Source organism: Maylandia zebra, linkage group LG7, assembly GCF_041146795.1.
Source record: "Maylandia zebra isolate NMK-2024a linkage group LG7, Mzebra_GT3a, whole genome shotgun sequence".
In the NCBI taxonomy this organism is placed as follows: domain Eukaryota; kingdom Metazoa; phylum Chordata; class Actinopteri; order Cichliformes; family Cichlidae; genus Maylandia; species Maylandia zebra.
Window position 1 is genome coordinate 15,429,673 of NC_135173.1, and position 24,088 is coordinate 15,453,760.

Genomic DNA, 24,088 nt, shown 5'->3' on the forward strand with positions numbered 1-24,088 from the left:
GGGCAGGCTGGCTGAGGCGCTCTCTCTAAATATCCCTCAGGTCTGAGAAAGAGAGAGGAAGGGAACTGGGGAGGAAGAGGGAAGCGGATGGATTGCAGCCTTATATGGACAAAGCACTGCTTTTCCCAGGGTTTGTGGCTCTGACCCCCGGCATGATGCCAGATGCTGCACGGGCAGCTCCCTGGCGCCACCGAGAGGTGCGAGTAATGCAATGCTGCATGTCAGCTGACGGTCAATAATTGATTTGATTTTTATTTCTATAGTTTGTTTTCTGGACTCGGCAATAAAAATAAATCTGAGACAATGCTTTTGTAATCGGGGAAGTAAAGCCAAGATCAACATCAAATAAAACAGGCAACAGACCAAAATTTTCAGGTTGATTGTTTGGCCATTTTCTCTCAGTAACTGGTTAACTGGATATTTTGGCAGCATACACTTTAAGACCCAAACCGAATTGGCAACAGCTTTATGGTGGCTTCGGTATTCCAAATCTTACTTTGGATTCACTTTTAGTGTGCAAGTGTGACTGACCTGACCCTAACAGACTGACCTGTATACAGAGAATATGTTTCTAACTAAAGATTTTCTCCTGTAAATCAATGAATCCATTGAGTCATCAATTATAAGCACATAAATTTGGGGCTCGCAAAACACACACTGTCTCCAAACCGAATCAGTAGATGTGGCGACACCCTGACTATCAGTCCCAAGATAGTTGAGCTTGTTGAAACACAGCAGACCTCTGGCACATCTTCATCTTTTCCAAGGTGCACACAGAGAATAAATCTGCAGAGATTAAACACTTGTGGCGCAGAGAATAACTTATGGCTCATAAACCCGATGCAGATAAGAAGTTAAAGCTGTTCCTGTGGAACGTGAATGACGCACCAGCACATACTCAAGAGTGCGGAGCAGAAATCTTGAGATGGGCCGTTACATGAGGATACCTGGACAGAACTGAGGGCATCAATCCCGCAACTGCCAGGAGGAATGGGAAGAGCAGATTCAGAGACTTTTAGATTAGAAAAACTCCTTCAGTGGGACCTGTGCAGCACTATGCAGATCAATCGGCATTCACCAAAGAACATCAGAGCCGACAGCTCCAGCATCATCTCCTCTGTTTGTTAAATGACTGCTGATGTCAAAAATCTGAAGTTGTGTGACTTGCCAAATCAAAACGCATCGTTTACCTCTTTATCTGAATCAGTCACGGCAGCAGGGAGGGGCAAATTCACAGGTCTGGACACTGGGTTGACACTACTGGGGATATCTGCAAGAGGTCACCCAGCCCAGAACAATACACTGTAGAGTTCTTTCTATGATTTATCTAAGTTGAGCTTTATGATAAAAACTGATGCAGTGACATTTCAACAAATAGGCTTGCCATTAAATAACTGGCACATAATTTGTTTCATGGACATCTATGGCTTTATTTCTTTTTGTATGTAGATTGGATGGGTTGCTACCACATCTGGTAAGAATTTCATGTCCATAGCACCTTTTGAAATATACTTACTTGGAAAAAAAAAAGGTGTTCAATGCGTGTTTGTGCTTGAGTAGGGCGCTTTATTAGAGTGATGTTAGACCCCAAGAAACTAATGTTATATTTCTGCTCATTTATTCCGCAAACTGAAACTAAAGGTTTTTTTTATGCGTTAGTGAATAAAAGCAAAGTAACAGCAGGATGTGACTCAAGCTGCCCACTTGCTCTGATGTCCTGGTGTCCTCACACGGTACAAACGAAACAGGGACACTCATAAAAGTGTTGTCCTAGAGCCAGCGATCAAAAACTTCACAGGATACCTCGTATTTAGCCTTACACTCTATTTGAGAGGTTCAATGTATGTGGCTGGTACTGACAGAGGACTGGCGCTTTTCTAGTCTTACTGCCCAAACAAAGGACTTCAGACTACAAGCTATTTTAAGCACGCATTCATAGAGCCCTACGTTTTATCTACCTTATCTATTTTTCCCACAGCCCACAGGAGGACAGGTGCAGCACTGGAAAGCTTAAAAATGCAATAACGGAAAATACGATGGTGATCTTTATCTTTGGAGCTTTTATTAATTAGTTAATTATAACATAAATATAACTGAAAATGTTGTGTTTAGAAAATCCGAACAAGGACAATGCATCTAAGTCTGACTGCTAAAGCAAAGAGAAAACTTTTAGTGTGACTGTGGAGCCGATGGGAAAATGAGGAGCTTTAATTTGGAGAAAGTGACGTGATGCCTCTGGGGAACAGGCCGACAACAAACAGTGTTTCTGTGTGGCCTGAAGAGTGTGCTGCTGATTTAATTGGATATATGTACGGATAAGATAGCAGCCATTTGAGCCTGTGACATAACCGGTCTCATTAAACTATCAGCATTTAAATAAAGTTTACATTAATGTCTTGCTTTTATGCACAACATGAAAAGTGCACCTGACATCGCCAGTAACACGGAAAGGGCATGCTGTTTTTAACAGAGCATCTGGATTTAATTAACTGACTTTAAACTCCACAGTTAATCCAGCCCATGTTTTACATGAGACCTGAAGTAATCCAGATTTTCTGTGCTGCACGACACAGGTCTCCTCCTACAAACGAGTTAGAGCTACTTCATCAACAACTTTCGAGTGCACTAGATATGAAATCTCGAACAAATAAAAGCACATAAAGTTTTGGGTTTGTTTTGTTTTGTTTTGTTTCATGAGTTGAGCCCTAAAGAACAAGCGGTTTGGGATCTCGTCCGGGTCTCGCCTGGACTTTGGTTTTCCTGCATTCTTCTTTGTTACGGAAACAGATGCTTCTTCCTTCTCACGTGAGAATAAAACATTCCCGCTTAAGTAATGAGTTTAAGGACTTACTGTACGTGTTTGTGCATGCTGCTGGCAGCAGCGACAGAGCTTTAACTTTAATGTGTTTTGAAACCATGATTTTACTTGATAAGGGGACATTTTATCTTTATTTGTGTATTTTTGTTTTTGCGTTGCTAAATTTCAACCAGTGTCTGCATGACACATCTTATGGTTATATTTAGGCATGGCTTGTGACACATAAGTGTCAAAGTCTACACTCTGCAAATGGTCTTACTAACGTGAACCTGTGAAAAATAGAGGGTCCAGGTCCACAGAGGAAAAAAGCCTTTGAGATCTACAGTCTTATGTTTGCATTATTAATCTTAATGGTTTTTCACTCCAAATCAAACATTTTTATCATTTAGGTGAAAACTTCCTGACTTCTTGGTTTGATTTGAGCCTTTAAAGTGAAGGTAATCTCCTCATCATGTCCTGTGATTCGGACCCTTACATCTTCACCACCGACACCCTCCCTAGTAACCTCCGCTTCCTCCCTCCACTTGCGAATGGCCATCTGGGCTGGAGGGTGTACAATAATATCATGCACATGGGGGGCGTTTATAATGGGGAGGGCGGGCGCTGCCACAGAGCAGATGTCCCCTGCCCTCTAGCTGTTAAGGTGGAGCTAGAGGAACCTGTCCAACACACCTACAGCCTGGACACCCACAAAGGTAGACTCTCCTGTGCAGGTGTTTTCTCAATGGTGTTGTTGCCGATCTGGTCTCATACTTCTCTCTCCTGTTCTTGTGCAGGCATTTTTATTCACACTCTGAGCTCCGCTAGCGCCACTGCCACACAGTCTTTGTACTCTCACCGACACTATCCCAACCTGATGGTGATGGAGATCCTGCTGGAGCGTCAGGCGACCTCACAGGAGCCTGTCACGGTTAAGCTGGTCAGCTCATTCACACCTCAAAGCAAAGACATCAGGTTTGAGACCGGTCCTGATTACAGAGGAGGCAGGTGAGGCTAACAACATTTTTTTAGTAAAAGGAAAAACTGTTGCACAATCTAAATCCAGCCCTCTCTCAGCCACATCCAGGGACAGACAACCACAGCTGAGTACCCTGGAGGTTCTTGTCCTACTGTGCACCTCATCTGGACCCCCGTGCCCGTGACTCTGATGCTCCCTCCCGAGCACAGCGAGGCTCGCTGGGGTTTCATCCTGGTTGCAGCCAGCAGTTTAGACTTGGCTGAGGCCAGTTTTGATGAGGGCCTGAATCTGATGGCAACTGGTAGTCTGCGTCCATCTCACGAGAAGGCCTGGCAAGAGCTGTGGCTGCAGAGCAAAGTGGAGGTGACAGGGTCTGAGAGCCTCTGCAAGGCCCTGATTGGCTGCATGTTCTACCTCCTCAGCGCTTTCCCGTCCATACATGACACCTCCAGCTCTTTTGGTGGAGTCAGTCCAGGAGGGCTCTCTAATGGTGGAGAAGGCCAGGACTACTGGGGCCATGTTTTCTGGGACCAAGTGAGGCTAGATTCAGCCAATGGCCATGTGTTGTTGATTCTGTTATATGTTGTGTCACACAATGACTCTTCCTTCCTGTGGCAGGACATCTGGATGTATCCCGGGATAGCCCTTTTTTATCCGAAACTAGCCCGAGCTGTGCTGGAGTACAGGGTGGGGACCATAGATGGTGCTAAAGACAACGCCCAAAAGCAAGGCTACAAGGTATAAGACGATCGGTGGAGTGTTTTTGTTTTTTGTTTCTACTGTTTTTTTTTCTGTTCAACTCTGAAAACAGAACACACAAACGCACTCATGATGTGGTGGTACATCAGAACACAGTAAAGTAAATAACAAAGTTACAATAATAAAAAAATTAAATAAAGGTAAGTAAGTAAAGTTTATTTATATAACACCTTTCATCGACATGTGTCACAAAGTGCTTTACAAGGTAAAAACACAGTACAGTCATAAATACATCATAAAAACCCTGGTCTAGTTAAAAGCTTTTTGAAATAAAAATGTCTTTAGCTGCTTTTTGAAGGTCTCCACCAAATCCAAACACCGTAGAAATTGGGGAAGTGCATTCCACAGTCTGGGTGCAACAGCTTGGAAAGATCAGTCCCCTCGAGTTTTAAAACGAGTGTGGGGGACCACTAAAAGGTTTTGGTTTGATAACCTCATGTTACGAGAAGAGGTATGTGTACGAATCAAATCAGCAACATAGGGAGGGGCCTGTCCCTGTAATGCTCTAAAAGTTCAAACTAGAAGTTTAAAATGGAACCTAAATCTGATTGGTAGCCAGTGCAGCGACTGTAACACAGGGGTCATGTGAGCTCCCTTGTTTGAGGGGGTCAGTAGCCTCGCTGCAGAGTTTTGAACAACCTGTAGACGAGCTAGCCCTTTCTTGTTTAGACAAGTAAACAGGCTGTTACGGTAGTCGAGTCTTGTAGAGACAAAAGCATGTATTATCATCTCGAGTTCACTTATCGACACGATAGATCTAAGTTTTGTAATCTTCCTCAAGTGAAAAAAGCAGGTTCTTACTATCTGATTTAAATGTCCCTCCAAAGAAAAAGCTTCATCAAAAACAACACCCAGGTTTCTAAGGTTATGTTTCTGTGAGGAACCTAAGTCACCCAGTCGCCGTTTAATATCAGGTATTGCACTGTCTGGTCTGGTGCAATAATCAAAAGTTTCTGTTTTGGCCGGGTTTAGCTGTAACCAATTATTGTTCAACCATTGTTTAATGTTGGTTAAACAGTCAAGTTATTCGTGTTAATATTAGTTTCCACCAACAGTGGTGATTCCATTTGGTAGATTTACACAATTTCCACCCAACCAAACTCTCTAAATATTTGGTTATGGACTAAACAATAACATCTAACATGTTCGTTGTTCAGTTTTAGAGGCTCGCAGGCGGATTTTGTTATCAGAACAGGTCTTAAAACACATTCCTGACACAGTGGAATTAATATTCCTGTGCAGATATTTACAATAAAGTCCATTAAGACATTTTTTCAAATGTTGTGCTTTTTTTAATATAGGATGTGACATATTAACCTTCTGAATACTTTCACAGTTACCTGCAAGGATGCTGTATAAGCAATACTACAGGTTGGACATATAATCTGTAATATCAAAACTACTCAGAACCAGAGCAAATCTTAATACTATTAAGAGTTTCTGAGGAATTTCAGGCAAATAACTCAGTGTTAGATTGTAAAACAAAACAAAACAAGCAGTGGGTACAACAGTGAGGCAGAAACGACAGATTCAACTGTAAAATCAGATATACTGTAAAAGATAAACAGGACGACTTTGTTGAAACCTGGTATCCTTCCATCACTTACTTGGAAAGAGATTATGATCGTAATAGCTGTTGCGTGTCCTGGTGCATTCACAGTGCCCATATTTAGTGGAAAATCCATGTTCTCTTATAATCCTTTTTTTCTTGCAGTTTGTTTTTGTTTTGTTTAACTGTGTGACATATTCTGAGAGTAAGAGTAACAACTGGGATATAATAATGAAAATCCTAGAATAAAGATGAACTTGGCATGAGAATAAAGCTGTATTAACACCTCAGACCCTAGTGGTTGTAATATTTTCTGTACATCTGCACCATTGGTGCACAGTTAGTATCTGCTGTATGCTATTGTAGAGCCATATATTTGACTCTCTGTAGGTCCGGCTTTACTTTTTAATAATAACAATTAAACAGAGTCTGAGTCTTCTAAAGAAATATGCTGTTTTACAGGGTCTAAAGTTCCCGTGGGAGAGTGCTGTGTCAGGGAGAGAGGTGTGTCCAGAGGACATTTATGGACAACAAGAGATTCACATCAACGGAGATGTCACATTGGCTTTCCAGCACTATCTCTACCTCACCGAGGTATGCTCGTTCACATCCCCACTCACTGTCCCTCCTACCTGGCGTTGTTAATCTAGCTCTTTGCTTTAGGATCTGTCCATGTTCAGAGAGGGACTGGGCAGCGAGGTCATCTATGGTGTGGCTGATTACTGGGTTTCAAGGGTAACCTGGAAGCCCGAGGACCAGAAATATCACCTAGATGGTACTCAACCTCGTCACGCCAAATAAATTCAGTGCATCAGTTACCCGCTTTAATGAAAGGATCTTACTCACACTTTGGTTTATTTTATATTGAACGTTAACTTCATGTTGTTTCCATTCAGGTGTCATGCCACCCGATGAATATTACTACAATGTCAATGACTCTGTGTACACAAACACAGTGGCCAAGCTTGGGTATTTGTATTCAAGATTAAACTTATAACTATAACACCTTATAACTTATGTCTTATCAATACCAGTAATAATGAAAATATCTTATTTGTCTTCAGTCTTCAGTTTGCTGTTGAACTGGCTGAACTCCTTCAGCACCCTGCGCCCAAGGAATGGCAAGCAGTGGCCGAATACATTAAGATACCTTTTGACGAAGAGCATCAGTACCACCCTGAGTACGACGGCTACATTAAAGGTTAATATTTGTTTCTGTTAAGAAAGAACCTTAAATATTCTTAACTTGATGCTAGAATATCCTCTGGGTGACAAACAGGGCATCCCGTGAAGCAGGCGGACACAGTGATGCTGGGATATCCTCTTGGATTGCCGATGTCCCCAGAGGTTAGAAGGAATGACCTTGAAGCATACGAGCCAGTGACAGACCCTCACGGTCCAGCCATGACATGGGTATGAAAGACACAGCATCCTCTATGGTCACATGAAACTGCTGAATGAACTAAATTTGAGGTTTGTTGAATCTGTGTCAACAAGAATTAACCTCCTTGGACCTGACACTCACATATGTGGACATCATATTTTGTCCCAATAGCAGAAAGAAATTAAAAATGCATGCCATGAAAGAGTTTGGGTCTTAGGAGGTTAAAGTAGTTATTAAGACAAAAGAGGATCCAAATCAGTACTTAATGTACTTAATAAGAAGTCTTACTTCTCACTGTGGTGCAGTGACTGACTTTTGTGTTCATATTTGAATCAAAACTTTTTACTTTCCTTTTTCAGGGGATGTTTGCAATCGGCTGGCTGGAGCTCGGGGAGGCTGAGAAAGCTCAGCTTTTACTTGAAAAGTGCTTCAACAACATCCAGGGCCCGTTCCAGGTACCCTTTGGCTCACACATCCACATAAACACACACCTGACATTTACTGGGTGAAAGATTGATTACCTTTCCTCGCAGGTATGGAGTGAATCATCCGATGGCTCCGGTGCAGTCAACTTTCTCACAGGTATGGGAGGATTTCTGCAAGCTGTGCTGTTTGGCTACACCGGTTTTAGGTTAGTTCTTAATCCAGGAAATAAACACTTCGGTGTGTTCAGTCCACAGTGTGTTCACAGTGATACAAAGCTTCACATACTTGTTTTATATCCTAGAGTTCAGAAGGACTGCCTGGCATTCTCGTCACTGCTTCCCAACGACGTCTGCGAGCTTTGTGTCCGTGGTGTGAACTACCTGGGCAGCCAGATGGACTGGCTGCTGAGGAAGGAAGAAGTCTGTATCATACTGAGGGAACAGGAAGGCAGTCCAGGCAATACTAAGCCCTGTAATTTACAAGTTGTCCTGAAGGCATCAGGAACTAAAATCCCCCTCACACCAGGTAAAGCACAAGTTCAAACATGCAGTTTGAACATGCAGTTCTTCAGAGAAAGTTTTATTCATGAAGATAATTTGATAGTTTCTATGTTAATAAGAGACAAACACTTCTCACAGTATAGCAAAAAGAAATTATCATTTAACTGTTTATATGGGGACACAATATTGATAGAAGTGAAAAACATATGAATCTCATAATCAGGGAAAAAACTTCAAGACTGTGATCTTCTCCAGCTTACCTTATCTAGGCTGGAAGTGATGTCAAAAAATAATGTGTGGGGCATGAACTCAAAAGCATAGCCTGCCAGAAAAAGATTTGAAACCGGTGTGCATACCTGAACCTGATCCAAACTTGTATACGTCTATATTTTCAGGGCAGCCGGTAACTTTCCCTCGAGAGCCCGGATACGTTTGCAAACTGATTTCAGCTGCTTCCTGCTGGCCTTTCTGAAACCTGAGCACCGATCCTCCGAAACATTTCACATGCTGACAGTTGAAAGCATATTATTTGTTTTTATTATATTTTGCTTGATTTACTAAATGTATGGAATAAAGAAGGGCAGTATTAATTTAAGTCCCCCAGCAGCTACGGATCTGAGCAGGGCAACAAATACAGTACTACACTGATGGATTTGTGTAATATTTGTGGACTTTTAAAGTTAATTAAAGAAATACAGAGAAACTTTGAGTCTAAATTACTGAGTTATTGAAGTTTGTGATGTCAAAGGAAATATGATTATCAGAGTTATTATAATTACGTATTTTTATTTAGTGTTTTTGTTTTAGTTTTGAATCTCTTCCTTTCACTTTAGTTCAGAGCAGCTTTGACATTTGAGTTTAATCTTTGTATATTTTTTATATTTTATGTATGCTAATTGTCCTTGATCAAGATGGGACTCACCAGGCACCGCATTGTAACAATATTATCACTTGATTTAACTCATGATATGATACTATAGCAATTTTAAACATTTTGTCATATGCAGAGTATTGCAGTAACATTTACTGTGATTTACCAACTGGAGTATTATCAGAATACAAGCCGCTGGCAGCCAGTTGAGTCGAGTCCCCTCGAGTTTGTTTGTTAATCAAGACTCAGACATCTGGAGACTGATGGCAACATGTTCGCCATCTGTCTGCATTTATAAATTAGACAGCAATTATTTGCAGACCTTCAGCAATCTGTCTGACAGTGATTGCAGTCAGTCCACCTCAGACTGCAGTTGTTTGCAGGAATGCATAATGTGATCAAATTAAACAAATCACCAGCCATCAATTTCTTTTATAGGTTTAAGGAGGTTGGTGTTTAATTTTCACTCATGTGACCAAGCCAATACCTTGAATTAGGAGATAGACTGGTCAAACTAAGTGTATAAAGTGTAGGATGTTGTTTTGTTTAACTGATTTAATGTAAATTTGCTCTTCCAAGGTTCCTCAGGAGATGTGGTGCGTGAAAAGGGCCCTCCTTTCTGCAGTGTTTGAAGAGTATTTTAATTTATTTGAAGAGATATAGATATTTGGTGTCTTTGTATTGATACATTATCACCGTGTAAAATATTGTGACACTCCCTAGTGTCTCTCTACTTGGGGATAATGAATACTTGCACCATCTCCTTTGACTACATTAAGAAAAGACTAATTTAGGGAGTAAGTTTTAGTGAACTATGTTAATTTGCCTGACACTAAGCACATCCACACTTTTTAATGGTGACTGTTAGATGATTAGAGTTGTAGTTAGATATGCCATGCAAAAAAGCAAAACACTAAACAACTTACAATAATTAAAATGCATTATAGACTTTTATTTATGACTGGAAGGATGAGGGCACAAGAGTATATACACAATGCATTTCTGTTTACTTTGACTTACAGACTACCACGACCTTTGTAAGATTCATGACTTCAAGCATCCTGTAGCTTTGCTTCCTGACAGGAGAAAACTATTTCAGTCTGCAGGGGGGGAAAAATCCAGAGGAAGGTCATCACTGTTTACTTGAAATACAATTGTGTCGTCTTCTTGATTTAGGCACACTAGAGTGCTTGTGTTGTGTGTGCTTGCGACCCTCTACCCTTTAATCGTCAAATCCCCTGTGGTAAACTATTATATAATCCAACACCATCTAGAGTCTTAGGTTTTTCTGATAATGAGCACATCCACACTTTCCAACCAGATGTTTACTAATAAGAGCCAGCCGAACTCTAAACCCACAGTTTCCAAGCGTGATTTTAAATAATAAAAAGAAAAAAGAACGAAACAAAGAATAAAATACATTTTTCTAAACTGGTCCACTTTGGTTATATTGCACTGTCATTCCTGCATGTTTGAGTGCTGGAGGGGCGGACCACGACAGATCTCCGATTGGTCCATTTAAATCTGGGCAGCGCAGTAACTCCGCCTTGAACGTCTGCTCGGGTTCGCACGATTTGAGTTCTCGTGTCACGAATTTCGGCACTCCGCCTCATCCCCAGCTATTCTGACCGGGGTGAGCTCCGCCCATCCAAATATTCCAATCCACAAATCGAACGCCTCCCGGGGACACAGCGCTTCATGATTGGCTGGAGAGGTTTGAACAAGTTATAAACGGTTTCAGCGGGACAGTTTGTAGGGTCGTTGTTGTCTTCTTGGGTATTCATTAAAGTGGGAAGCTCCTCGTTTTAGCAAATTTGTCTTTTACGCAAGTATACAATTGATGTAGCTTTTTAAAAGAACGAGCCGTCAGAAAAGTGAACATCAAAGGTAAATATTTTGACATTATAGACAATGTTAGCTAAGGTCATCAACGTTAGCTGGCAAACGTGGTACTTTTAGGACACGGCAGAGCAGCTATCAGTAAAACGCGATAAAGATGTGTTATATTATGCGGATGTGTCTTAAAATTACTGTTGCAACAGTCTTACAGTAGTATTTAAAATAATATGCGTGCACTGTCTTAAGTGTCTTGTGTTAGCTAACCTAGCTTGTTCATTTGAAAACGTTGTTAATTTTGTTCACTTCAATACATTATTCAGTGCTTTTGGAATATTTAGCTCATGTAATGATGCTATTTTTATGGTATCTCAACATGCCAGGTTTGCAATAAGATATTAAAAACAAATCTCTTGGTCGACAACACTGTTAAATACCCACCGACCTTAATTGTCATATAGTGTAGTCGCGGAAGTGGAAAACTGCACTGTTCAAGTTTAGTATACGTTATCAGGAAATCCCACACATTAGTTAGTCTAATATTACTTGTATTCTTTGCACAGCTGTCCAAAGGTTAAAGTCTTATTGTAAAACGTTTTATTCTATAAAACAGTTTTTTAACAGGAACGATAGATAGATAGATATTGGTTATTGAGATGAAAAAATGGTTAGTGCGTTAATCCTTTTAAAGGAACTCCGGGGTTTCTTTTTAAGCACATTTGGTTCGGATATTACCCGTGTAATACTTACATTCAGTGGCCACTTTGTTAGGTACATCTTGCTAGTACTGGGATGGACCCACGTTTGCCCCCAGAGCTGCCTTAATTTTTTTTATAGCATAGATTCAACAAGATGCTGTAAACATTGCTGAGAGAGCTTGGTCCACACTGACTTCAAAGCATAACACAGGTGCTGCAGATCCATGATGTGAATTTCCTCTTCAGCAACATCACTAAGATGCTCTACAGGTTTGAGATCTGTTGCTTGTTTGGCCGTTTGAGTGCAGTGAACTCACTCTCATGTGCAAGAAACAAGTTTAAGATGAATTTAGCTTTGTGACCACTGTCAGAAGAGGAGTACACTGTGACCTTAAAAGCATGGAAATTGTAAGCAACTGGTAACGGGGTGAAGTGTGGCGAGAAAATATCCCCCATATCCTCACCAGCCTGAACCATCAATGGATTTGTGCTTCCAAGTTGTTTTCACAAGATTCTGACTGTATCATCCAAATGTTGCAGCAGAAATTGTTGACTTATCTGATCAGGCAATGGTTTTCCAGTCTTCTTTTGTCCACTTGTGGTGATCCAGTGGAAAGTGTCACCTCTGTTTCCTCTTTGTAACTGACAGGAATGGCCCCCTGTAGTCTTCTGATGTTGTACGGCATCTGCTTTAACACTGAATGAGTTGGGCATTGAGAAATTTTTTTTTCTTTTTTTTTTTTTTTGGTTTGTTTTTGTATTTATTTATTTTTTTCCCATGTCGTAATTGTAATGAGTGTTTATTTGAGTTACCTTTGCCTTCCCATCACCTTGAACTAGTCTGGCTAGCCTCTTCTAACCTCTGGCATCAACAAGGCATTGTCACCTAGAGACCTGCCACTCACTAGATAATTTCTCTTTTTCAGGCTATTCTGTTCTTCTTTCTATGTTAGGAGATCTCAGTAGATCTGCAGTTTATTGAAATACTCAGACCAGCCATTTTTCACCGATTGACATTTATTATAATATTGGTGCATTTTATTTATTGGTGTGTCATATAAAGGAATTAAATATGTCGTCCTAAAACTGATTTAAAAAAATCAAAACAAAAACACTACAAACAAGAACAAAGAAAAGAAATGCAAAAAATATTGAGACAATGAGAAGGATTTAAAAAAACCAAACATTGCTGCATATGAAACATTTTTAATAAGCTATTTTGAAAAGGACATTTCAAACGCTGATGGTGCCCCATTCAATGAACTAAGTAGATTCCCCAGCTGCATTAGGGCTTCATAAGTCCTTGAATAAGGTGATTTAATGCTTTAAAGGGTATGGGTAAAATTTTAAGATTAGTAATTATTTTCTCAGCTAAACTGTAGTTGATGCTCCGTGTGGGGCTGCTTGAAACTAAGGTGACTCTTAACAGCTGATCCATAATCTTGGAGAGGGGAGAAGGGGCTCCACTGCAAGGGAAAAAGAAAGCAAGATCATAGCAAAAACTAAAGGTTTTCAATTTCCCCCCCAGTTCAAAACTGGTGTTTGGGAGGTGACTGTACATAAGCATGATTTGGAAAAATTGCATTTTCCTCTCTTTGATAATAATGTACTGAAGCTTCAGTACATTACATTTTTCCCCCATATCAATTTAACCTCACTTAAAGAAAAGACATATTTTTAGGAGAGCCCTGCTGATTTTGGCACTAAAAAAGATAAAAATGAGTCTTTTTTTTTTTTAATACCCCTGTAAATTGGGTCTTAACTATTCTTGTGATCTCAGAACTGTCGGCTTTTTGTGCCTCAGGTCGTCACCATGAACCCTGTACTATCAGTGCTATCCCTCACGCAGATGTTAGGTGGCAAAGCACAAGACATCATCGATGAAATCGATAATGTCCACATGGTTTGGCTTGAGGAGATACAACAAGAAGCCAATCGCATGTTCTCAAGGTAGGCTATAAATATGTTCTTCTATGTAGCTCTACTCTATAGATGTGTTTAATTTTTCTCTAATGGAGTGCTTTCTTTTCTTTGTTTCAGAGATTTTAATGCTGAACCAGAGTTGATGCCAAAAACGCCGTCACAGAAGAAAAACAGTCGCAGGAAGCGTGTGTCTTTGGGTCGCCAAGAAGAAAATCAAGGAAAGCAAAGGTTTGTTTTATCAGTTCCTGGTTTTAGTGAAGGCAGTCTGAAGCGTGCTGTACCTTTTTTGTAACTCTTACGTTATCCTTTCCTGCTTAGATACTCAAAGGGAAGGCGCAGTAACCTTCGTGGCTCTTCTGTTAAATCACTGCAATTCACTGCTAAAGAGGATCCCATTTCTGAGGTCTCCACCTCTGACACCAGCAGCACTGGACAGTCCAAACGCACCACTCGCAGAAACAAACAGACAAAGCCTGAGGTGGTAGATGATGAGAGCCAGTCACCTCATGACAGCGATAAAGCTGAAGAAGTGCAAAACAAAACGCAGATGCTGGAGGAGGAGGAGGAGGAGGAGGAGGTGGTTGAAAATAAGGAGGTGAATGATGCTAAAGTCAAACCAAATGACACAGTTGGCAACGCCACACCTCCTGAGTCTCTTAAGATTCCCTTACCTGAAGCCGTTGTCAGCATCTCTCATGCAGACCGCTTGTCTGCTGAGCTTGCAAAAGAGCCTGAGCCCTCTCCTCGTACAGCTGCTAAGATTGCAATAGCTGAATCTGCTCAAACCTCAAGGCGAAGCTCTGTGCAGTGCTCCCTGAAGCTACGTCACTCTCTGGCTGGCCTGCGGCACAGTATGACTCAGGAATCTGTCCGCCGTGCCTCGCGCCGCTCCATGCTTAAGAGGAAAGCTACTCGTGCGGGTAACTCCACATGTAGCACCAAAGTTAGTGGTAAGAAAAGGACTAGTTTGCTTATAATTACTTAATTTCCCAATTATTAAAGGGCTGTTTGAAATGTTTGACTTTTTATTATTGTAGATGACTCTTGCGTGGAGGAGGAGGAGGAGGAAATGGAGAGGGAAAACCAGGAAGTGTGAGTGTTATTTTAAAAAAAGGATATGGGAATCGTAATGATATGGTTTTGTAACAGAGCTTTAAAAAAAAAAAAAAAAAGTTCTGAATGGTCTTCTTGAATCTACTGATCCTTAAACTAAATCTTTACCCAAAGCCAATAAGCACGAAACCTAGGAGTGATGTTGGATTTAACTTTAGGGCTCATGCAGCTGAGGGTGGTAGACATCTCATTGTCACGTTCTGTGATCAACAGATGCCTTCATGAATGTAAATGCACAAAGTTGGTACAAGATGCAAACTACAAATTATGCTCAAGAACAGGAAGCCCACATTAGACTTTGCCAGAAATCATCTAAATGAGCTGGCTCAGGTCTGGAAAGAAATTCTTTGTACAAGTAGAAACAAGATAAACTTGTACCAGAATGATGAGAAGTAGAAAGTATGGAGAAAGAGGGAAACCAAACTGAAGCATACCATATTATCTGTCAGACATGGTGGAGGTAGTGTTATCTCATGGGCCTAATGTCTGCCAGTGGAACCAGGTCATTTTTTGATGTGTTTATTGATGAAGTAGCAGGATGAACTGTGACATGTACAGGGCTGTGCTCAGACTCAGCCTAATGCTGCAAAACTAAAAGTGAAAACTAAAAAGCTGTAATTCCCAAGCAGTTAAAGTAAAATCTTTGTTAAACCCCCTGCATTAAAGCTGAAAGTCTGCACTTCAATCACATCTTATTCGTTTTTAAAAATCCACTGTGGTTGTGTACAGAGCAACAACACGTCTCGTGCGCATCACTCGTTCCGTGGCTGCAAACTCACCCAAACTGGCGCCCCCATCATTGTTTATCAGTGAGATGACTCCTAACCGAGCAAGTATGGAAACTATTAACAAATACAATATATATTTTTTTTTTAAGTCTAAATGTCATTTCATTTGAGACTTATTTGCACTGAAAACATTGTTTTCTTTCAGTTATCACTGAGAAGCTGAATTTGCTGCCAGTTCGGAGGTGGGTGCTATATGACTGCTGTGATAAAGAGCACATTTACAGGAAAAACTAAATGAATTGTGTTTTTATTTATTTATTGCTACCTGTGTTGTGTGGGTTTTTTTGTTTGTTTGTTTGTTTGTTTTTGTTTGTTTTTTATTAATTAATTAATTAAAAATTTTTTTTTAAAGGTCAAGTCGCAGCACTAAGCGTAAAGCACCTGATACTATAGATGAAAGTCCGACAAAGAGGTGCTCTCCTCCCAAGAAAAGTCAAAGTGTAAGAAGCTCTTAATATGGTTGATGGACATTTTCATGTTTTAAGTGGATTTCTTAAGGTTTGACACTTTCTGTTTGCTCTGGATGAACAGGCAATCAAACCCCACATGAAGTCTTTTCTGCACACCGTCCAAAAGAATCAGATGCTGATGATGACTCCGAATTCAGTCGGCCGGACCGCAGTGATCAAGTCCTTCATCAAACACAACACTCCTCTGAGGATTGATCCTAAGGTAGGCTTCACACGCTGCAAGGTAGCATTATTTAATATGTACCAGCTTCTCTCCACATGCTCGGTATAGTCAGTGTTGCAGTGAATTTAAAGTTGCATTCAGTCACTTTTAATCTGACTAATGTGAAAAGGTCCTTTCATCAGTGAGCATCCCATAAACCTAAATCTTGTATGTATTTGAGAAACTTATGGGAGCTTAAAATGTGGGGGGACAAATAAAAACAAAAAAACACACTTCATAAATGTTGTGGGTCATATTTGTGGTCTGGTATGAATTATGCGGACCTTATTTGGATGTGCTTTCTCCTCTCCTCAGTTCAACACTAGCATAGTGGTAAGTGTAATGTCAAACATCGAAGCACTTTGTTTTTGGGCATTGCTGGTGTTTAATATTCCCGTTGTGTGACTTGATTAAACTTGTACTCATTTAGCACTTTCCCCATCCAAGCCTCTTTCCCACTGGCATGACATTTGGGTGTTTTTAAATAAAAAGTCAAGTACTAAATGTAAAGGTGGACTCTGCGCTGCACTTTCTATGGGCATGAGATCGACCTGCATGTAAACAACCTGAAGCTTATCAAATGCATTTGTTTCACAGCGGCCGTGTGTGGAAGGGGCTGCTCTGTAAACATTTCATCAGCCTGATCTCACGGGTCACTAATGGTCTTTGTTTGTCATGTTGTAAGCTAACAGAAATCAAATCACTTTAAATAGCTTTGGTAATCTCAGTGTTGTCTTTGAGACATTATTTCATCATAAAGTAGAAATCCATCTTAACCTAAGCTTTTTATTTATTTTCTTTTGAATGTGATTGACCTGTTTGTGGATTAAGATAAAACTGGGGAAGTATATCGCACAGTTACTTTTGGGATTTGTACAGTGCTGTGTTTGTGCACTTGGTGGTTTTTCCCTCATGGCCTTCTTAATGCATAGTTTCCTTATTTTAATCTGCACATTTGATTTAACTGAACCTTTTAGAGACCATGAAACTGGCATTTTGGATGGACTTTTGCTGTATTTTTGTAGGGGGCCTTCTCCCCCCCCCTTTTTTTTTTTTTTTTTTTTTTTTTAAATTTTATGATTGTTTGCCACCTTTTCACCTTATAGCATCTTGATCATATTTCTTTGTGACAGGATGAGGTTTTTATTTGCAAATCTACTTAATTTGTAACCTCTTTGTTCTATATTCTCAGACAAAAGAGCGTAACAAACTTGAAGCACTTAAAAAGAAGCAGGAGCAAGAGGAGGAAAGGATGAGGAAAATGGAAGAGGATAAGAAGAGGAAACAGGAGGAACTTAAAAGGTTAACCATGCACATATTTCAGAATCAAAGGCACAACTTAAATTTCTTTTAATTAACTTCTAACATCGTCTTCTAGGAAGAGGGATGAGAGGTTAAGAAGAGTCGTTGAGGCCAAAGTAAAAGAGGAGCAGAGGGAGGAAGAGAAGAAGAAGAAGATTGAGCAAAAAATGGCTCAGCTTGATGAGAAAAATGATAAGGTATGCAACAGCTCTGTTGGGCCTGAATCTGTATATTCCGCTTTAAAAGAAACCAACTCACATTTGCTCGGTCTTTCCCATTCTACACATTCATGCAGCGCGTGGCGGAGGAGAAGGCCAAGAAGAAAGCGGCCCTGAAGCGTCAAGAGGAGCTAGAACAGAAGAGGAAAATGGAAGAGGAGGCCAGAAAGAAGAAGATTCAGCAGGTTATTTGCTTTTTGTGGAGTATTGGCACTACAGCTCTTGTGCAGAGGGTTAAAGGCACTATATTTTCTTATACTGCATGCATGTTTGTTTGTTTGTTTGTTAAATCAGGAGGAAGAAAAGCGACAGCAAGAGTTGCTGGCCAAGAAGAAAGCTGAGGAAGAGGCTCGTAAAGCTCTCGAGCTGAAGAGGGAGCAAGAACGCGAGAGGGAAAGGGAGCTGGAGAGGGAACGGCAAGCTGCTGCGGAAAGGTCATATGATGATTTCAATACTTCTCACAGTATACAGGAATGCAGAAGAATAATATGTGGTCCTGATTAAACAAGAGCATATATTAGTACTGTTAGGTTTTGATTGGCTTTTCTAAGAATCCACTAACTGTAACGGTTTTTTCCTCTTAAACTGAAAATGTATCCCCAAAAAAAGAAAGGACCGGGGTCTTTTCTCTTGTTTGGCTATACAACCAGTCTGCTCCATATTATAAATGACCCCGCTGCCAATTTAAGGACACCTGTTACTTGGGCTTATCAGATAAAATATATCCACAGTTGTTAACATTAACAGTCACCGTTACAAATATAACTCCAGATGTTTAGCTTAAAAGGCTATTGTTAACTTTAGTGCTAAGAGCTGTGGTGGCTCTGATATCATCCTGCTGCACTGGAAACTTTTTGCTCTGCAAAGTAGGACTTAAACAATGTGAATTTCAAATGATTAATAAATTTCTCACTTTCCAAACATCCATAAATTGTCCTTTATTACTCTCTGTCCCTCACAGATGGAAACAGTTAACAGGAAACTGTGATCAGTGATGTGGAGGAGTAGTGTATATACAAAACACCATACCTAACATACCTAAAGTGTTAATTACCTGAAATGACAAACAAAGATTGTTAAAGCCTGTAAGAAAAGGATGTGATTTCACTCCAGGTTTTGTTTTTGGATTTTGTTTTTAAAGTTGATGTGATGTTTGTGCTTGCAGACAGCGAGTGGAGAAAGAAAAAGCTCTTGCTCTGCAGCGTGAAGTTGAGAGAGCAGCGAGAGAGAAAGAGATGAGGGAACTCGAGGAGAAAAGGAAGGCACTCGAGGAAAAAAGAAAACTGGTAAGAAACGGAATTTTAAACAAAACTTGATGTTTGAGCACTCGCAATAGTTACTCCTAATAAGAGAAATAAAAAGTGAGTGGAATTCCCCATGTTTGGGCTTGATATTTAAAAACAAAAAATAGAACTTGATTCAGATGATTAGGAAACATGGGTGTGAATACCCTGAAATTAAAGATGTGAGTCTGTGCGTTGTTGTTGTTATTATTATTATTAATAATAATAATATTAGCAGCATTATTAAATAAAAGGACTAGATGTTACAATCCCTGATGATGCATATTACAAGCACCATTTTAATTGGCCCAAACTATAAGGTATTGGTCCTAATGTGAACCTGTGGTGGTGTTTGTTTTTTCTCTGTGGTGTATGTACCAATATGTGTTATTGCTGGGTGCTTTCCCAGCAAAGAAATGTGATGCAGCATCACAGTTCACTTGTCAGTGGCTTCAGTATTTCAGCTCATTTTTGTATGTGGCAGAGAAAATTACTTCAGGTACTTTCAATTTAGCAGAGCAAAGGAAATCAGATTTGCTTCAATGTTTAGTCCTAAAGTACTGAACGGTGAAAGTGCACACACATAATCAGTGTGGCAGAAACATGCAAGTCTGTGGCTTTCTTGCATTTGATGTCATGGTCAGTGAGGTATGTAAAGACTGCAGCAGGTTCTCCACTGTCTATGCTAGAGCTTCTCGTTCACGGTGTTTGATGGGGATCCACTTCAGCAGATGTTAATTAGCAGGACTCTTTCAGGAAATGACTCGGAAAGTTTTCTCTTCTCATAAAAACTCAACACGTGGTAATCTCATTAACTTAATGTATGAGGACGTCTGTCAGCAGCTGTTTGTGACTGCAGCTGCTCAGCTGTCTGGTTTTTCTTCCACTAGGAGGAGCAGCAAAGGCTGGCAGCAAAAGAGAAAGCTGCTAAAGAGCTGGAAGCTGCTAAGCAGAGGGACGCTGCTGCTCAAGAGGCTGCTAAAACACAGGTACAGCAAAACCTTCAGTTCATCGAGACATCTTAACATAGGTGCAAACTGGGGAGCAAACCCAAACTACAGAAACATTTCCTGTGTTTCTATGCGTTCTGTTATTTGAGATCATATAGTCAACAAAAATATTTCAAATGAAACCGCTTTTAAGGGTGTGTTTTTTTTGTTTTTTGTTTTTTTCCTAAACCTTATTAAATTTCCTTCTCCCTCTCCCCATGCAATACAGACTGCTGCTAACCTAAATGTGACTGTGGATATTGAGGTAATAACAATAGATATTATACTTTTTACATTAGATTATATTCATTATACCATGTCTCTTCATCTGAAGCCTTAAGCATGTGAAAATGATTACGTGTGTGTCCATGACAAAGGTAATAGATTAGCATTTAATTTAGTTTCTCAGTAGCAAACATTTATAATAAATGTTTCAAAGGGTGTAAATTAACGTGTAATTTCCCAATTTTCTTGAACTGTTCAGCGCTCAGTAATGAGCACACCTGTAGGAAAAGGTGGTGATCTCAACGTGACTGTTGATATTGAGGTATGTGATTGTTTTTATGTATTTTTAACACACGTATATTTATTCTAAACAAAGACTAAATTATTTTTTTCCCTCCTCTTTCTGCAGCACTCCTCGCCACAGTCATATGCCATCACGCCAAAGGGTGGAGATAAACCTTTGATTTTGTCCAAAAATTCAGAAGACTATGGGATGGACCAAAACAGTGATGACTCTACTGATGACGAGTCTGCACCAAGGAAGCCTATTCCATCCTGGGCAGAAGGTATTTAATGATCTCTTAACTCTTCAGTATACCTGAAGTGCTTATGTGTTACACGTTAATCCAGCTCAGTTATAATTGATTGTCTCAAATTGTTACGGTGGATTCATACTAAGCTCAAAATTCACCATGGAGTCCTACTACTGCTACTACACAGCTCCAGTCAAAGAAATATTGTAACCTCCATGAACTAACTCTAACTCTCCTCTATCTGGGTCACCAAGCCTGAATTTGTTTGCCTCAGGAAGACTGAGAATTTATTTATTTATTTATTTATTTATTTTTTTCTCTCCACCATGTCTGGCGTTTGGGGTTTTCTTTCTTTTCCCCCTAAATTTAGGCTGAAACTCTGAGCCTAAATTTAGGGAATTGCTGGTGAAATGAAATGGCCCAGCACCATGATGGTTTTTTTTTTAAGACCCTGCTTTGAAAATCTGAGACAAGTTGAGGTGCCCGAGATTCACAGAATTTAGAAAGCCACTATTTTGTGATGTATATCAGGGCTCTAGAGTGCGACCAATTTGGTCGCAAATGCGACCAAATTTTTCAGTGGTGCGACTAAAAAAAAAAAAAAAAAAAGTATTTGGTTGCACCTGTGCGACCAACTGTTCGGGTAGCAAAAAAATAATAAAATTCTGCAACCTTCCCTGTGGTCAGCAACAGACACACATTATGCCCCTATCGTGGACTAAACCAATCAGAGATAGTAAGGGGCGGGACCTCTCTGATTGGCTGTGGTCCAGTTGAAAGTGCAGGTGGAAGAGAGAGGTGAGTAGCTTGAATAAAGCGATATCGATTCATTAAATCCTGAATCGACTTTTAAATATAACTGAGTTTTTTTTTCCCTGGCAAAACAATTTCAACAACAACCAAACAGCAAATGAGAGCAGGTACACGGATTCCACACAAAGACGTAACACAGACCCGACGCATCAGAATCAGCTTTGTCTTTCTCAGCCGACGGCCCGCAGACGGACACGCTGTCGGAGCTCGGCGATTCTGCGTCGGGTCCGCTCTGTGTTTGCGCTGATTCTGAGCTGCAAAAGAAGCAGCAAACTGTGCTTCACATTTGATCAATGTCGTCATGAATTTTGCTTCTCTCTCGCTCTCTCTCTGTACTTTCAGTTTCCCGTCTCCAATCTGTTTTCTGTATTATTCATTCGCTTATTACCCACCAGTCTACCGTTGTTTACAGCGCTGTCGGCTGTGTGCCGGTACGCCTAACTTTTTAAAGTTACGCCCATGGCAAAAAGTTAGTCTACAGCCCTGTATATTGTTATTGGGATATGAGATTTTGGCCATACCTGCACATGTGCAATGTGAACATTTACAGTGGTTAAGATTGTATAGTTTGGCCACCAGAGGGCACTCTGTAACGTCCATGTTTTCATGTGTTCTGCACCCTGAACAGCCAGCTGGTCCAAGCATTTCATTCCCAGTTGGGCAGAGCACAAACGAATAAATACTAACCACAAAAACAAAACAAAAAAAACCAAACGTATTTGTTGGCACCAGTGGAGAGGAAGAAGTCTCTTCAATAGGGAGAGGCAGAAATCTGCTGAGATCTGTTGGACAACTGATTACTTGATCACAAATATAACTTCATTTCCTGACTGAACTTGAAATGTAATGGCTCCCTTGATATTAGCACACTTTAACTTGGGATGAAGAATCCTAGGTATGACACTACAGGAAACTTGAACCATGATAAGATATTTCAGACATTTGTATCACAGTTCTGGTCTCTACGTCACAATTTTACACCCCTACCAAACTGAGCTAAACCCACATGTGTTTGTGGATATTGCATGCTATTTAAAGCCCCTAAACAGACCTGTTTGTGTTCTCTCTCTCTCTTCCAGGTCCCAATCTGCAGCAGATAATAATGAAGCAATACTTCAACCCTCCTGATTTGGACTCTTTCTTTGGAGCAATCGAGTCACCACGACTAGAAAACATCTTTTACAAGAGCAAGCCCAGATATTTTAAACGTACCAGCTCTGCAGTGTGGCACTCGCCTCCAGCTGGAAAGTAACATCTGTACACTCATACAGATGTATTAAACTGCTGTATAGTTAAAATTCTGAAAATCTGTTTCAAATAAAGTCATTTTTTTTGTTTTTCTGAATATTCTTTTTAAATGTATGTTTGTGTTTCACATCTTTGTCTCAGTAGGTTTTTGTATCTGTGGTTTGTTTAGCTTTTAGAGATGTAATTGTTTTGTTTTGGCTTGTAAATTAAAAGCAGGTTAACTGAATAACAACGGTGATGGTTGGTTTTTGCTGGACAGTAAAGCAGAATCTCTTTTATAATATTTATGGTTGTTTTCTTCAATCTGGTATGTCAAACTTTCTCTATTAGAGGTATGTGCTGTAAAAGGATTTTGTCACTCAGCAGTTGTCATGACTTTTAGTTCAAAATGCAGCACTGTGTTGAAAGCTGGTTGTAAAGCTTAAAGCTCAGGGAAATCCTCTGCTAAGAAGTCTGCTGTGTGTTCCAGAATAGCTACTTAATAGTTTTGGCACCACGGCTGGGGAAAATTTTAAATTTGGTGCGTTTATTTCACTAAAGTAAGGTTTAGCTTGACTTAAGTTACATCGATCTAGATCACACATGCAGCCTCTCAGTTATAGACTTTGTAATTGGTTTAAAATCTGGGTTTTTAATTTCGTTTAGTTTCAGGCTACAACCGAGAATTCTCTGCATTTATTATTATAAAGTTCAGATGCTCTTTATTCGGGTTTACTGATCCCTAAAATGGGTGTCAGACAGGTCTTGAGCCCAGTATTGGACCCACTGGACAGCTTTGGTAAATGTAAAGGAAGGCCTACATTTTGGACTTTTTGTCTTTGTAGCTCCTGATAAAGAACAGTAGCTATAAACTTGAATGCTTTTAAATGTTTATTTCTTAGAATTTAAGCCTAAAGAGTCATGCTGACAGATTTCATTTATTTACTACAAAAGCAATTTTCTTCATCGCGTAGAAAAAACAGACGTCCTGTTGCAATTGCATTTCTTTTTCTTATATTAACATTACAAGAATGAACTGTAAATAAATGTTTTTATCCTGAGAGAGAGCGGGGAGATTCTGTAAAATTAGACTGACATCTCTGTCAGACAGCATAATAAAAGAAATCGAAATTAAAAGGCGGCATTAAATATGTACCAGTTTCCATTGTAGTGTTTTACCTTTGGTCTACGGAATACGCAATG

General features: G+C 40.1%; 2 protein-coding genes across 3 annotated transcripts; both read left to right on the forward strand.

Moving 5' to 3' along the window:
* The first annotated feature begins 2,538 nt into the window (after nucleotides 1-2,538).
* Nucleotides 2,539-9,099, forward strand: pgghg (protein-glucosylgalactosylhydroxylysine glucosidase). Its single transcript, XM_004552990.2, has 14 exons — nucleotides 2,539-2,805; nucleotides 3,208-3,513; nucleotides 3,595-3,805; nucleotides 3,875-4,310; nucleotides 4,395-4,514; nucleotides 6,547-6,678; nucleotides 6,748-6,859; nucleotides 6,981-7,053; nucleotides 7,149-7,285; nucleotides 7,364-7,497; nucleotides 7,828-7,923; nucleotides 8,002-8,099; nucleotides 8,196-8,419; nucleotides 8,790-9,099. The coding sequence occupies exons 2-14, from the start codon at nucleotides 3,270-3,272 to the stop codon at nucleotides 8,864-8,866; spliced, it is 2,094 nt and encodes a 697-aa protein (XP_004553047.1). The 5' UTR covers nucleotides 2,539-2,805; nucleotides 3,208-3,269; the 3' UTR covers nucleotides 8,867-9,099.
* Nucleotides 9,100-10,988: 1,889 nt separating this feature from the next.
* Nucleotides 10,989-23,138, forward strand: incenp (inner centromere protein). 2 transcript variants are annotated; one of them, XM_004552988.2, is made up of 20 exons: nucleotides 10,989-11,152; nucleotides 13,604-13,749; nucleotides 13,840-13,950; nucleotides 14,041-14,672; nucleotides 14,760-14,814; nucleotides 15,565-15,668; nucleotides 15,769-15,805; nucleotides 15,976-16,063; nucleotides 16,155-16,295; nucleotides 16,611-16,628; nucleotides 17,488-17,597; nucleotides 17,674-17,794; nucleotides 17,893-18,000; nucleotides 18,110-18,249; nucleotides 18,981-19,101; nucleotides 19,989-20,087; nucleotides 20,317-20,352; nucleotides 20,572-20,634; nucleotides 20,722-20,878; nucleotides 22,738-23,138. In XM_004552988.2, exons 2-20 carry the CDS (start codon nucleotides 13,613-13,615, stop codon nucleotides 22,908-22,910), a joined length of 2,451 nt encoding a protein of 816 aa, XP_004553045.2. In that variant the 5' UTR covers nucleotides 10,989-11,152; nucleotides 13,604-13,612; the 3' UTR covers nucleotides 22,911-23,138. The 2 variants fall into 2 exon arrangements, with proteins under 2 accessions (XP_004553045.2, XP_004553046.2); XM_004552989.2 differs by lacking the exon at nucleotides 16,611-16,628.
* The last annotated feature ends 950 nt before the right edge of the window (nucleotides 23,139-24,088 follow it).

Excerpts from the sequence above, each read along its gene's own strand:
- pgghg (XM_004552990.2), top strand. The coding sequence starts at position 3,270 with ATGTCCTGTGATTCGGACCCTTACATCTTCACCACCGACACCCTCCCT. Across the intron at positions 3,514-3,594 it reads CAGCCTGGACACCCACAAAG|GCATTTTTATTCACACTCTG; the intron begins GTAGACTCTCCT and ends GTTCTTGTGCAG. Across the intron at positions 3,806-3,874 it reads CCTGATTACAGAGGAGGCAG|CCACATCCAGGGACAGACAA; the intron begins GTGAGGCTAACA and ends GCCCTCTCTCAG.
- incenp (XM_004552988.2), top strand. The coding sequence starts at position 13,613 with ATGAACCCTGTACTATCAGTGCTATCCCTCACGCAGATGTTAGGTGGC. Across the intron at positions 15,669-15,768 it reads GATGACTCCTAACCGAGCAA|TTATCACTGAGAAGCTGAAT; the intron begins GTATGGAAACTA and ends GTTTTCTTTCAG. Across the intron at positions 18,001-18,109 it reads GAAAGAAGAAGATTCAGCAG|GAGGAAGAAAAGCGACAGCA; the intron begins GTTATTTGCTTT and ends TTGTTAAATCAG.